The sequence below is a fragment of the Dermacentor variabilis genome, chromosome 4 (assembly GCF_050947875.1).
Source record: "Dermacentor variabilis isolate Ectoservices chromosome 4, ASM5094787v1, whole genome shotgun sequence".
Taxonomy (NCBI): Eukaryota; Metazoa; Arthropoda; class Arachnida; order Ixodida; family Ixodidae; genus Dermacentor; species Dermacentor variabilis.
In genome coordinates this window covers 195,702,668-195,717,656 of record NC_134571.1, presented here as the reverse complement: position 1 = coordinate 195,717,656, position 14,989 = coordinate 195,702,668, and the positions used below count along the sequence as shown (strand labels likewise).

At 44.1% G+C, this 14,989-nt stretch overlaps 1 protein-coding gene and 1 pseudogene across 1 annotated transcript in view; one reads left to right on the top strand and one right to left on the bottom strand.

The window, feature by feature from the left end:
- LOC142580034 (L-sorbose 1-dehydrogenase-like) overlaps positions 1-14,989 on the top strand; it is a 61,283-nt gene that overhangs the window by 31,906 nt on the left and 14,388 nt on the right. Inside the window, exons 7-8 of the mRNA XM_075690772.1 lie at positions 10,009-10,156; positions 12,594-12,754. Of these exons, the coding sequence (XP_075546887.1) occupies positions 10,009-10,156; positions 12,594-12,754 (309 nt within the window). The remainder of the gene's footprint in view (positions 1-10,008; positions 10,157-12,593; positions 12,755-14,989) is intronic.
- LOC142580035 (uncharacterized) lies at positions 3,497-4,066 on the bottom strand (annotated as a pseudogene).

The following is a 14,989-nucleotide window of genomic DNA, read 5'->3' as shown; positions in this document are numbered from 1 at the left end:
TTTCTGTATGCCTTGATAGCTTTGAATTTATCCGGGTCTCGCTTTATCAGAAATGCTCGATATAACCAATTTTTTTCTTTTATCATATTAAGTATTGCTGAAGAAATCCAAGGTTCGCGCGCCCGCCTCGGTCTCTGTAAGTGACCGAGGCGGGCGCTTACAGCTTGTAAGTGAAATGTTTTATACACACAACATAGGGCATCAATAAAAGTATCATAAGCGAAATCAGAGGGGGAGGAAGATGGAACGGTATTCTAATTTATTGTGCTAATTTTGTCTCTGAAAGCGGATAAGGTTCGTGGATTTATTTGTTGAAAATAAGCTGCAGGAAATGTTTTACTCCTCTTATTAGTTATGTTGTCAAAGACTAAATATATGGGCAAATGATCGCTTATTGGGGCATCAAGGACGACTGCCTGTATTTTACTATTTGTACTATTCGTAATGAACAAGTCTGTCAAAGTAGAACTGCTATCGGTAACATGCGTTGGCATAGTGATTACGTTTCTTGAAAAAAGGAAGCAAGAGAGTCTGAAAACCTCATTTGTTTAGGTGTATTGCTCAACAAATCATTGTTAATGTCTCCTCCGAGAATCAATCTATAATTAAGCTCATTGACAACGGAAAATAGATTTTCTAAATATTGTATAAATGAATCAATATTCCCATCACGTGGCCTGTACATCACTACAAACATATAAATATGATACTTTAAGGTTAACGCTTCAATGTCCTCTGTACACAGAGACAAATCTTCTACATATTCGTACACAAATCCGGCCTTTACATGTATGCATACACCGCCGCCAATTTTTGATTTTCTATTTTGGTATACAACATTATATCCGTCAATGCGAAACACGTCTGTATCACTACGGTACCAAGTTTCCGTCCTCATAATAACGGAGAACAAGAAGTTGGACTCATGAAGAAGTGAAAGAAAATTTTCTGCTTTTCAACGAGCTGATTGCATATTAATATGAAGAAACGTCAGCAACTGCATATGATCGTCGCCTACATACGAGTTCAATTCAGGGGCACTGGAACGCTCCGCCATTGTTCCCACAAAAATTATACTAATGATGGCACTAGGCTTGACTACTTTAGTCATATCGGCATCAGTAGTTATATATAAAAGGGGGGTACCGTTTGTTTCCTCATGAAAATCTTGCCCTGTGATACCCATACATATTTCCATTCCCTTTCACGCCTTGCTTGCTGTGCTTTACTGAGCAGGATCTTCAATTCCATGCAGAGGTACAGGCGCCCAAATCTTTAACTGGCGTGCGCGAGCGGCGACTTTTCCATGCGTCAGCGCCGTATGACGGGGCGAGGCTAGAAACAGTGTGAGGCAAAGCGCATGCCGACAAAGCGCACTCAGCTAGGCCCATCGTCTGCTAGGCTGTTTCCAGCCTCGCCCCGTCATACGGCGCTGACGCACAGAAAAGTCACCGCTGGCGCACGCCAGTTAAAGATTTGGGCGCCTGTACTCATTTATATAAACGGCGTTATTCTTGTCAAAACCAAGACAGCTGCTGTCTAATTTAGCCTCCTTTGCGGCAGACAGCAGCTTGTCTCGCGCAGCTCTAGTGAGGAATTGGACGACCACATTAGATTTCTTTTTATCTTTCGACAATACGCTATGCGCAATGTCAATGTCTTGTTCTGTGACATCAGTTGCAAAGCGTTTAGCAATGTTTGCAACAGTTTTCCGCAAGTCTTCATTCTGGGTTTGCGGAAGACCTTGTAGTTCGATATTCATATTTCTACTGTATTGCTTCAGCTCAACAATCTCTCGCCTAGCTTCCCTCAGGTCTCTCCGCTGTTCTAGATTTTCATTGCGGCACTGCTCACTCTCAGCTTTTACCGCACCTATTTCTTTGCGGAAAGCCGCCACGTCAGTCCTAAAGTGCTCAAAGTTCTCGTTCATGAAGGCAATAGCATCTCGAACACCTCCAAGTTCAGTAAATATCTTAGTGTTCGAGAAAGCGACCTTAGAAATTTCACCTTTCACTTCAGTTGAAAAGATATCGAGTCTCCCCAGTAGATCAGCCTAAACCTAACGACCTCTTTTATGCTGTTTGGTTGCTTCTCAGCCAGGGCCTCTGCATCATTGCCTATGCCACCAGAGTTCTTATCCGCCATGGTTTCAGACACATGAAATAAGATTTCACAAGGGTAGTGTTATGTGCACAAAGAGGCACAAAGTTCCAATAACTTCAAAAAGAAACGCTGGTTTGATTACCACGCCCAATAAAAAACTCAGCAGCAGCAGCGACGGACGTAGTGATGCATACAACATGCAATATAAACGTCGACCAACCTGCAAAGAGTGCAGACTGTAGGTTAGGATGCGTCCTTTCGTCGCCGCCGCTGCTGCCTGAGTGAAGCCGGTTCCAAAAAGGCAACGCCTCCAGAACAGACTAGATAAGAATCCTGAAACTGGAGTGGGCTCGGGTAGATGGCGGTTTCGGCAGCTCCGTTCCGGTCCTGATAATGGTAACGCCACAGCAGCACAATTGAGCAATTGATGCTACTCCTGAACAGCAGGCATGCAGCTGAAGACAGACGGGATTTCCACCTTTCACGATGATATGCCGATATCTGCAAAGAGTGCAGACAGTAGGTTAGGATTCGTCCTTTCGTCGCCGCCGCTAGATAAAAAGAATACCTGCTCTAAATTGAAGGCAGGCCGAGGAGACACCATATATTAATGGTTTATTCATCATAGTGCTGCTGGCCTTATGAGAAATTGGAGACCACCTTGTGAAATTAGTTGTTCTAAAATCCGCGTGGTGCAGAAAGCTTCACCAGCCCCGTAGTAGCAGGGAACTACAGAAGAAACCCATGTGGGCTTCTCAGAAAGAGATCTTCGTCGTTAAGAAGTTATGCATGGTCCGGGTACTTACAAACTTAAGAAAATGTAACGCGTCTATACTAGCTACAAGCGGTAAATTTTCCATGACACTACAGCCTACGATAAAAAACACCCAATACGAAGGCTTAATGAGAAAGAACACGTAAGTTTTTCACATTGTCAAAATATACCGATTTCTTATTTTAACGTTAACATATTTATTAAAAATCTTGTGTAGCATTTAGCTCAAATGTATTTATTGAGCTGGAATAGACGAGTAGGCGCACAATGCTCACATTAGAGATTGTCATGCATAATCGACTAGTTAACCTTTTACTGCACAACTTTTTCGTTTGCCATAAAATAATTCATGTTGTTGCAAGGAACCGTAACAATAGGTGTACCAACAAAAAATATCTTTAGTGAACTTTTACAGTTTGTATTGGCAGAAATAGAGTAAGTTGCATATTTGCAACAACGCGCACATAAAGAAAAAGTTGAGGGAAGCCTGGCTTATTGCAATTCAAACTAACATTTATTTACATGACAATCAGCAAGGGGGAACACATGGTACAATGGAAAGCCATTTCACTTTCTTGCTAAAAAAGTTTTGTTCTATACCATAAGTAATCAGTAAATAGTGTGAAACGGTGCACTCATTTTGTAGTGTGGTATACAAAAAAGCAATTGCTCTTGTTTGTGGAACCGATATGCATTCCACACTTAAAGCAGTAGCTCATGCAGATTCCTGTGCAGCCAGCAAGCTTGCAGCGCTGCCGCTTCTTGCTCCAAAGAACCCAGTGACCAACCTGAGGAAGGAAATGAAAATAATGAGCACTGAGAAAAAGCTCCATAGATGAGAAATAATACCTAATCTAGCCTGACAGCCTCAGTTAGAGCTGATGACCCCTTTTTTTTCTTCTCCTCAGAGGCTTATTCTAGTGACTCATTGCTAGGCCTTCCTCACTTTTTCAGCGCCGTCTTCCCAGCCCTGCAGAGTGATGCAGCCAGGTCCATATTGAACTCAGCCAACGGAAGTAGCCTTTCTGCGTACTGATCCCGTTTGTTCATGACGTTCCTCTTGTAAAGCAACCAAGCATTTACAGCCGTCAAGTCAAGGATGTGCAGAAAAGCAAGAAAATATCTCTTCGACCTCAGGTAGGGACGGTAAATGGAGGTGAGGGAGTCCAAAAGGTCGACGCCTCCCATGTGCTTGTTGTAGATGGTGATAACTGCAGGGCATGGTATCTCACTCCGCTCTTTTTTTTTTACGATTATACCTTGATGCACTTGTAGCAGGCTGTGTTCCAACGAAGGGGCGAGCAAATTCACTGCTCGGGTATCTTGCCACCTTGTACATGACAGTTCAATTCCATCCACAAGTGCAACCTTCTCTTTAAAATGTCCTCTTCTTTTTTTTCATTTCCTGCTCGCTAGGCAGGCTCACACCAGGGACCCGGTTTATCCGCACGGTACCAATGCAGTGTACAGAGTCTTTTTCTAGGTGCAGCTGCAAACTTGGGCAGTTCAGATAGTTGTCGAAGTACACTTCGTGGTGTACGCCTCTTGGAATCATTCTACTCAAGCGAACATTTCCACTCGCTCCACAGTCAGGCACTCCTGAAAGTCTTTGCGCCGAGTTCTCCTGTCCGGTATACACCTCCAATTTATAGGAGAAGCCGCTCACACCGGAGAGCTTGAAACATTGTAACCAATTTTTTGGCATCTTGGGACAGTACTGCTTGAGGGAGCTTCTGCCTTTGAAGGGTATGAACTGTTCTTCAATAAATAGCTGCTCTTCAAGAGGCACAAGCGTCAACAGCACATTGATGGTATCAACGAGAGGACGCACCTTCGCAAGCCGATTTCTTCCTGGAGCGTCCTTTGGGCCGAGAGTACTATTGTCAATGAAGCGGATGTTATGCTTCATTTTTCAAACTGACCCACAGGGACGTTGTCAGCCACTTGGCTAACCCTGGTTTCTGCACTCCAGTACCACCTTGAGTTCCTCAAATGAGTCGCCAATATCCACATGCACGTGCCAATAAACACTTCCATATCTTCTGCGGTGGTACAAAGGGATTGACTCGCGTGTTTCTGGAGCGCATACAAATTACTCTGATCTGCAATTAGTGAAATCAGTGAGCTGGGGAAGAGAAACTTGAAGTATTGGAATGGTGTCTAGTTGTGAAATGTGCTCTGGGAGTTCAATTTGCCCGGAGAAGTGAGCTGTCTGAGGATCTCTCATTAAATTCGCCTTCTTCCAAATTATCCTTTTCTTAGCTTGTGTAGGGCGCTGGTCAGGTGCTGTGTCATTTGCTGTACCTTCATCCTCGTGGGAGCATGCCCTCGACTCGCCTGTGCCGTCATTTAGCTTTTTGAGATCAGGCTGAACATGTAAAGAACGCGAAATGCAGATATAGAAAACAGGGTGCCTCTGCATATTGAAAGAAGACGGAAACACTATGCACGATGTCTTCGCGTTGTAACCTAAAATTAGAACACTGGAGCGCAGACATAATGGTGAAGCAATAACGATGCGAAACGGCACCGTGCGTGCGCCCACACCCTGATAAAGAATTTCGGGCATTCCACCATGCAACACACTGCACACACGATGAATCAAAACAGACACACACTCGGGGTCGTCGTCACTCCCGAAAAGTTTGCTGTCTTCGCTATCTGACGGAAATCCTCGGCCATGAAAGCGTTTAGGATTCATTTCTACTTTGAGAACAAGAAACAAACCCAGTGAGGACGTTGTTGCAAATTGGCGACGTAGAAAATTTCTTTCAGGAAAAACAAACTATTGCGAGAAAATAATGTTTTTTTGGCATCTACACGATTGGAAGGATGTGTTACACAGCTTAACATTTTTTTCCACAATTTATTCCGTTGAGAAAGGCATTTATAACTGGCAAAACTTGCCTGCATAGCTGCGTGCTGGTGCAAACAGCGTCCACCATATTTTTTTGTCAGAAGATGAGCAGAATGAGCACATAGGGCAGCAAAACAAGGCGTGTTTTTCAAACTATTGTTGCAGAAATGCAACAGCGTGTATAGGAAGAACCAACTACACTTAGCTTTTGTTTCTATAGCCGTTTATCAGTATGTTGCATATATGCAACAAGGTGCAGTAAAGGGTTGACAAGTTATCTATAATTAGGTTTTCATATAGTTACTTAAGCGCGCATAGAGATATGCACGAATAGAAGAGAGTGATTTCAGAAGGCACAGGTACTTAGAAGGAATTTTTAGGATTGAACCGGTCTTGAGATCAGCATACTTAAACTTATTGTAAATATGCACCGTTGGGCTCCTTACTTTTTCGACAAAACGCATTTGTGGTCATTGAAACTCAGAAGTTACTGGAACACCAATGTACTCTGTCACAAACTTTGGGAACGGATATTTCGAAAGTGCTGTCATCCTCAGAAGTCATTCAAATGGATACAACGTTAAACGTCAGCAGCTAGATTTCACAAATTGCAACATGAAGCGCAATGTAACTACTATAAAAGGTTATTGGCAAATAATTATAATTACTCAAATATACATTTCCATTTCTTTAAAAGGGAAACGGACGGATAGAGCAAGGACAGTTTCTAGTTATTAGCCACCCTTGCAGTTAAATTACGTTCTTCAGGGATGGTAGTATGAGCAGGTCTAAATGGGGCATGAGAGGCAAATCTCTAGGCAGGAAGATAATAAAAGAGGAAAGGCCGAAACGCCATTTCCAGGGCTCCCAGTTAGCTGCCCCAAAGTGGTTGAGGGTAACAGGGAAATAAAGATCACCACCCAAGCACTCCGCACACATGGTTAACCAGCAAAGCTGAAACTTGCGGCGCCGTTATTTATCACTGGATTAATCCCGACTGTTCAATAAGTGACGGCTTGGTAGGTTGCTAGATGCTCGGTATGCAGATCCGCCGAGAAATTGCTGCGCACGCGCTAGGCTGCGACAGAGAGCAACGACCTCACTATTGGCGCAGCCAATCGCGCGCCTCTCTTTGGCTCTCTTTTTCGCGCATGCGCATTGGGTTACGCCGGAGGAATTTTCGGCGTAGAGGCGACAGACGAACGGATGGACGGACGAACGGACGGATGGACGAATCGGGTAGCCGTATACAGCTTCGCTGTAGATAGGATAGAAGGAGAGACCAGGATAACAAATCTACAGGTGAAAAGAGCATCAAGCAGTCAGGGACGCTCGCATTGACAAGGTTTGCCTTCATTGTCTTCTGCGCCAATCAGTAGGAAGGATGTCACTCAATTATCATAATTACGGACACTTGTATATCGTCTGGTCTTCCTTATTTGTTCGAAAAATCATACGTCTTAGTAAAATCTAGAAAGGAGCACAATTCACAGTCAGTGCTATCCATGAGGCCGCAGACATAACCTAAATCCCTGTCAGCCATACATATGAGGGATGACCCTTGTGAAGATAATCTTTGGTGAAAGCCACATTTCGCCACAGCGAGCAGCACAGAAGGGATGCGCCATGTCATGGTCGCATGTTTGGCGGCCACAGTTGCAACTAAGTGGCGAGTATGCGCAGCAGATTTTGATAATACCCATATTCACTCTTCTAATGAGTCTCCGCGTGTGACAATAAAAAAAACAAGTCTCTCGCACAATCATTTCTTCAAATTGCAATTGGCAAACGGTGTATTGCGTGGTACCATTTAGCAGTCATGTCTGCGCAATTCAGTGTTATTCTATCGTTTATCTGAACACATAAAAAAATGCATTCATAGGCATTCCTTTCACGTAGTGGTGAGTACCTATAATCTGATAAAGGGTAGTGAGAATCATTGACTGCTGCTAGTGCCAGCCCTGTTGAAAGAGCAAATGCGCCCATTTTAAAGACGGAGCTGAGTAGCATTGTTGCTAAATTCTTTTGAAGGATTGAAGAAGTGAAGCACATTGGAAGTCGGTATTGAAGTTGGCACATTGAACAAGTAGAGGTCACCGAGTTTACTTCTGAGTTTCGCAGCTTTTGACGTCGTAACGCCAGAAGCCTTAAACAGTTGCGTTTTTGCCATGGTTGATGCAACCGTCATGCGGTTGAAGCGAGCAGGTATCAGTGTACATGTGCGGCTGGTGGCTCTGTTTATTTGATTCGGAATGTAAAGCATAGTCCAAGTGGGTAGCTGACAAAGTGCCTGAGGGACACTTAGGGGACGCAGAGAAATGGACCGCCTAGCTGCAAGCGCCCACACCTATCAAAGCAGACATGATGGCACAAGCAGGTATGCTGAATTGTATTATATTTCTGCAATGAGGCAGGGAAAGACATGGGATGTGGTGCAGGCAGACTGGCTGACGTGCCCTGGGCTCCTTTCAATGGATGTGCTCAAGGTTTGCCGTTACTGGGCCAGAGTAAAAGAGGGCATGGATTGGTGAACGACATTAAATACAGCAGAATGGCTAAAGCAAAACGGTTAGACGTGATTACAATCTGGTTTATTATGCTCCATTTGAACTACAATAGCATGCAAGTATCGGTGACAAACACAACGCTTTCAAAGTGCATCACTGTTTACGGTTGTATAGGAACCCTCGATTCATTGTATGGGACAAATGCACGTGTGTACAGTGCAATAACATCATATTGCCACATGTACATGTTTATCTTTATCGGACAACCACGGTTCATCACCTAACAAATGTTATCGCACAGCTCCGGAGGCGCCTGGATGTATCGGAAGTTTCTGGAATGTTATCGATGGTTCCATTCGCTGTCTGTCACCGAACATTGTTTAATCTGATTGCTTGTATGCGTGACGCGAATCGTGTAGAACTTTGTAGAAGACACGTGGGTCCCAGCGATTAATCTGAAACATTCGACGACTGATGTATGAAAGCGGACGCGCTTGACCCGCTGATCAGATTTTCGACGATCGCCGAGTGTGTTCGCCGCTACCGTTCTTCTTTGAGGGCCTGTTTTTGAGGGCACAAGTTAGCCCAATAAAGCGCTAGTTTCGTTAATCACAGTTTTGCTGCCTTCTTAACCGTAACTACCACGTGACGACTTAGGTAATCTGTGAACTTACATTAGTCACCTGCTGATAGCCGTTGCTGCCTAACTTGTTGATGCCTAATTACTAATCCAGCTGATGCAAGCAAACTTCAACAAAACGATATGAATAATGTGTCTCTCTGGTGCAGTAAATGGCTAATGCAACTTATCGTAACCAAATGTAAAGCTATGCAAATTTCCCGCCGTTCAATATGCAGTGACACGCGCCTGTACTTTCTTAATAGTAACCAGCTAACACCTGTAGACTCATACAAGTATCTCGGTGTTCATATCACAAATAACCTCTCATTGCACATCCACATTGAGTACGCCTGCAATAATGCTAACCGCATGCTTGGATACCTGCGTCGTAATTTTTCGTCTGCGCCTTCATCCCTTAAAGTAATTCATTACCGAACATTGGTACGATCAAAGCTCGAATACGCATGCGCCATATGGGATCCCGCCCAAACCACTCTAACACTTGCCCTCGAATCAACCCAAAACCATGCAGCTAGATTCATTTTATCAAATTTCTTGCGTCATTCCAGCGTTACTGCAATGAAAAATACCATAAACTTACCCGATCTTTCATCCCGTAGAAGATGCGCTCGCCTTTCGCTATTTCATAAAATTTTCCACTTTAACCGCGTATTAAAAAAACAGCTTCTCACACAGCCGTTTTATGTTTCATCTCGATCACACCATTGCTTTAAAGTAGGTGTGCTGTCATGTAAGGCTAATCTTTACAGTGATTCTTTCATTCCTAGAACAAACACGGAATGGAACCATCTTCCGACTGCCATCGCCGCCATCACAGACACTACTAACTTAAGAAAGCCATTCAACATGCCTTTTCCAAAATCCAATGTTATTTGCACAAATTGTTTGTTATGTTCACCCCACTCTTTTCTGTAGTGCCTCCGGGCCTTAAAGTAAATAAATAAACAAATAAATATATAAGTAAATGAATAAACTGTTGGACGCGCTTCCTTGTAATGTAACCTTTGCAACTCCGACTAGAACACTCCTCTTATTGGCCCCTTGCAGCAACTTCCTCTACTGTTCTAAATCCCGCGCCTATTGAGAACTGTTAATGCTATAGTCGCCGCAACGATGTTCCCAGATACCAGTGATTGCAGACCTCCCAGTTGGGCGCAACCTGCAGGACCATGTAGCTGTAATAATGGGTCTGCCTGTCAGCACGGATGTGGCTGCTGCAATACCACCATTTGGCCTGGAAGACATAGCGCAGTACTCTGACAACAGAACTGGTAAGGTGCATGATTTCCTAAGCAGCTTCTACATATCCGTTCTTGACATTCCACTTACTAGCTATATCATTTGATAAAGAAGCTGTGGTCACTGACCAATTCAAAGTTATGAAACAGATGTTTAGGAGTCCGTACAGTTGCTTGGTCGCACTAAGCTATACCTGCTGTGCGGCTGTGAAAACCTGACTTGAGGCTCAGTCGTTTTGGAGTTTTTTATTTATTTATTTATTTATTTATTGGTACCTCAAATACCCCATTTGGGGTTTTACATGAGGGGTGGGCATATTTACATAATATTTTCAATAAATGCCTTGAACGATGAATGACTGGAGTGGTGCACCGCTTCAGAAGGTAGATGATTCCAGTCTTTCGCTGTTTGAATGAAGAAAGAGTTAAGATGAGCGGAGGTGCGAGCTGGAGGGGGATAAACAGCCTTTGAATGGCCATGACGGGATGAAGTGCGATGCGCAGGCGTGATGTCGGTCTGATGAAGTAGTGAGTGATAAAATTTGTAGAAGAGGCACAGTCTTGCTGTTTTGCGGCGCAGCTCGAGGGTTGGAAGTTTCAGAGATGATTTAAGTTTAGTAACGCTAGTGTGGTAAGAGTAGTCAGAATGAATGAACCTTGCTGCACGATTCTGTATGGATTCTAGTGCTGTTGCCAGGTTAGATTGGTGTGGGTCCCATACTGAGCATGCGTATTCTAGTTTGGGTCGAACGATTGTTAAGTATGCGAGTAGTTTTACTGAGTGCGGGACAAGACGTAGATTACGGCGCAGGTAGCTTAGTACACGATTGGCATCATTGCTAATGTTGCAAATGTGTGAGGACCAACTGAGGTTATTGGACAAGTTAACGCCTAGGTATTTATATGAAGTCACAGCACATATTTCCGAACCGGCGATAGTGTAATTAGCTGACATAAATGATTGGCGACGATGGAAAGTAAGTAGTGATGTTTTTTTGACGTTGAGGGACATTAGCCAATTGTTACACCAAGTTTCAATGACGTTAAGGTCGGACTGGAGGGCGCGAGAATCAGCGTCGTTAGTAATAGGACGATAGATTACACAGTCATCGGCAAATAAACGAATTTTGGAAGAACAGCCTATAGGTAAGTCGTTAATGTATATTAAGAAGAGTAGTGGTCCCAGGACTGTGCCTTGTGGCACGCCAGAGATAACGGGTGATAAGGTAGACGAGCATTGGTTAGCGTAAACGAACTGTTGACGGTTAGTGAGAAAGTTGCGTATCCATTGGAGAACACGAGGGTTATGATTAAGACATGGTAGTTTTAGAAAGAGCCGTTCATGAGGAACCTTGTCGAAAGCTTTTTGGAAATCTAGGAAGAGGGCGTCTATGGGTATGTTTTGATCAAGATGCGAGCTGATGTCATTAACGAATAGGGCTAGTTGAGTCTCGCAGGACATGCCTTTCTGAAAACCGTGTTGATTTGGATTAAAGAAATTAGCGGATGTTAGGAAGTTTATAATATGAAAATAAATTATATGCTCCATTAGTTTAGAACAAACACTGATGAGGGAAATTGGACGGTAATTGTGGCACGATGATGATGATCCTTTTTTTGGTACTGGAATTATCTTACCTATTTTCCAGTCTTGCGGCACCACTCCAGATGATAATGATTGCTGAAAGATATGACACAAAAATACACTAGAGATGTGCGCGGTGTTCTTAAGCATTTTGGAATTGATGCCGTCGATGCCGGCATTGTTGCTGAATAGGAAGTTGAGGGACGAATTTGTGTCCACACCGACCATGATGGTTGCAGGCCGCAAAAACGCTCCTTTGTCATGTTTTCGATGCAGATCACACAACCCCCAGTTGCCGAAATTAATGCGGAGTCTGCCACTATCTGGCGTGTCTTATAGGTAGCATAGGTGTGTTGCTGTAAGACATCAAAGATCATAACTTAGTCTTTGAGAATAAACAATTCAAGTGGGTAAATACATCAAATACGTCGAATATGTTAAAGTTTGCAATAGACTTCAAACCTGTTTTTGCCCCCCCACCCCTGGCCTCACTACACTTAGGTGGCCGCCGTACTATAACCAACATTCTGCGCGGATGTCTCACGTTCTGAGCGAAGTCCGCTTATTCAAATCCCAGATGTACCAATAGAAATTATTTCTTGTGGCAAAAACATGACAACCAAAGGATCGTATGACGACGACGACACAGTGGCGCAACCTCCACGTCGGCGGTAACAAACGTTGCCGGTAAAGAACCAATATCGATATATTGTTATGAGTGTCGAAGAAGGCGACTATTACTAAGTTATTGATCTTCGCTACATCCGTAGATGGTTTGTACATTTGCCGTGCCTTACCTGTCCTCTGTTCGGCACCCGATCACAATATGGCGCAACCTAGCGCCCTTACCGCGGCTTTTTTCTTTACTTTCTCAAACTTATGCAGGCATTATATCAATACCCTCGAGCGCCGAGTTCCTCCAGTTCTTGCACAGCGACTTTGCGTCGGATGACGACAGTCCTGACGTTGAAATGGCAGTACTTTCAGCGTCGTCAGCCAGTCAAGCACTAAAGTCATTGTTCGAGCGCATCGGCCTGCTACCAGAGGTGAGGACCAGTACTAAGTAATGAATATTCTTTCGTGACAGTATTTGCAAGGTCCGTGAACTGTGCGCCGAAAACTGGTCAGGCCGCGAAAACGAAGTAACATCTGTTTATTTTTTAGAAATAGTATGAGGAACGTCTGGCAGCTACCGCCTAACATGTCTCTTTTACTCCTAAGTTTTCAGCGCAGCATGGACATTGTCGCCGGGCTGCAGCGGCAAGTTGTACCTCGAAAACATGGGGAAGCTGTGGAGTCGAGTATGCATTTTACGATATTTAAACTCTTTAAGGAACCTGCATTTCCTTAATCTAGCGGCATTTGGCATCTGCTGCAGCGACATCCCCTATGATCATTCGAGTTAAACATATGCTTGAACACGCTAACGAGGATTGTCGGGCCGAAGTTTATTTATTTATTTATTTATTTGTACATGCTGCAGCTTGTGCATGCTGCAGCTTGGGGGCTTGTCCAATCGACATATACAGGTCTTGTGAACCTGTGCGAACCTACCTTCACCTACTGACCAGACATTCACACCATCCTCTGTCAACACTTCCAATAACCAACCTTGACTGAGTTTTTTGTAAAGTAAATGCATGTCATGCAAGCATTACACCTGCAAGTTTCCAGACCACCAATATCCCCGTATGTATTTACATTATGTACTGGGACTGTACAAGTATATACTGATGGTTCGGTTACACCATCTGCCACAATGGCCGCGTTTTTCATTCCACGACTTGGAATTACTCGGCGATTTCAATTAGACCACAAATCGACATCTACGGCTGCGGAAATTGCGGGAATACGGGAGGCTGTACGTTTTATGAGAACGCAGACAACAAATAAAATGGCGGTATTCTGCGATGCCAAATCAGCGCTACAGGCGCTCAAATGCATTTTTTAAAGAAAGGACCATATTACCTGCTTGTGCTGAAAATCGCCGAACTTAATTACAGTGCCGAGTTATGTGGCCACATGATCACTTTTCAATGGGTACCTAGCCATTGTGGTGTGATTTTTAATGAACTCGCTGATGGGGAGGCAAGATGGGCCTTCTCTTCCTCTGATGAATTATGGATTGCCGGCTCGCGACCTGTCGCCAACTCTATGATCAAGGCACTCATGCAGGACCTTACAAAGGCCTACACAGCCTACGATGACAACATCCACTGACGGCTACATAAGATCGACCCAGATGGTAAATTCTGTTTGCCCCCGAAGTTAACGCGGAGCAACACGTCATTGCTACACAGGATTCGGCTGGGCATTGCTTTCACCCGTCGCTAAGCGCACCTCATCGGCCAGCCGAACAGCCCTGATTGTGAACACTGCCAGATGCCTGAAACACTGCAACACGTACTGTGCGACTGCCCAGCATATATGCTGGAGCGAAGGACGTTAGAAAGTTTCCTTGCCAGCGTTGGCAGGCAACCACTGTCAGAGGACGCTATACTCGGCCCATGGCCTGACACTGCAACTTCAATGCGGGAAACTAAAGCGCTGTTGAAGTTGCTGCAGGAGACCAAGCTAGACGAGCGGCTCTAGTAGAACTACTGCCTATTATACATAAGCACTCTCCACTTCTCTTATCATCGTCATCCATCCCAATATTTTCGCTCCCCTTCGCTCTTCCCCAGTGCAGAGTAGCAGACTAGAGCGCACTAGCTCAGGTCGACATCACTGTCTTTCCTGTCAATAAATACTATTCTGTTCTATTCTTCACGTATAACGGTGCAGAAGCAGGTCGCACAGAAGGCTTGCCGTAAGCTCAGCAGGCCTAATGACAAAGCTATTCAGGTAGCTATGGAGGCATTTCACTTAGAAAACTAAACTGGGTAGGCTCTGAGTCAAAAACAAACTGATGAAAACCGCTTGAAAGCTTCAGCTAATACACTAAAAACTATTACCGAATAGAAAAGCAAATGGTGTTTTAGTACTCAAAACAGCGAAAGGTATATTATTTTAATTATTACTAAACGTAACCCGTTTGAGGCACTTCGCGTATGGCAAAAGATGTTGGTTATAAACCACTTCGCTCTGAACTACCGCACACTCCTACAATGTTACTTAGGAGAGGTGATAAGGCATTAGCTTTGTTACCTTCTTCAACATCTACAATATTGTTGCGATACAACAGGCGCTCATGAGACGTAGCGCAAAGTAAAACGAATACGGACATATGGACTTGACACAAGCTGGTTACCTTTAGACAGCCGAAAGCATTCGGTTCTGCG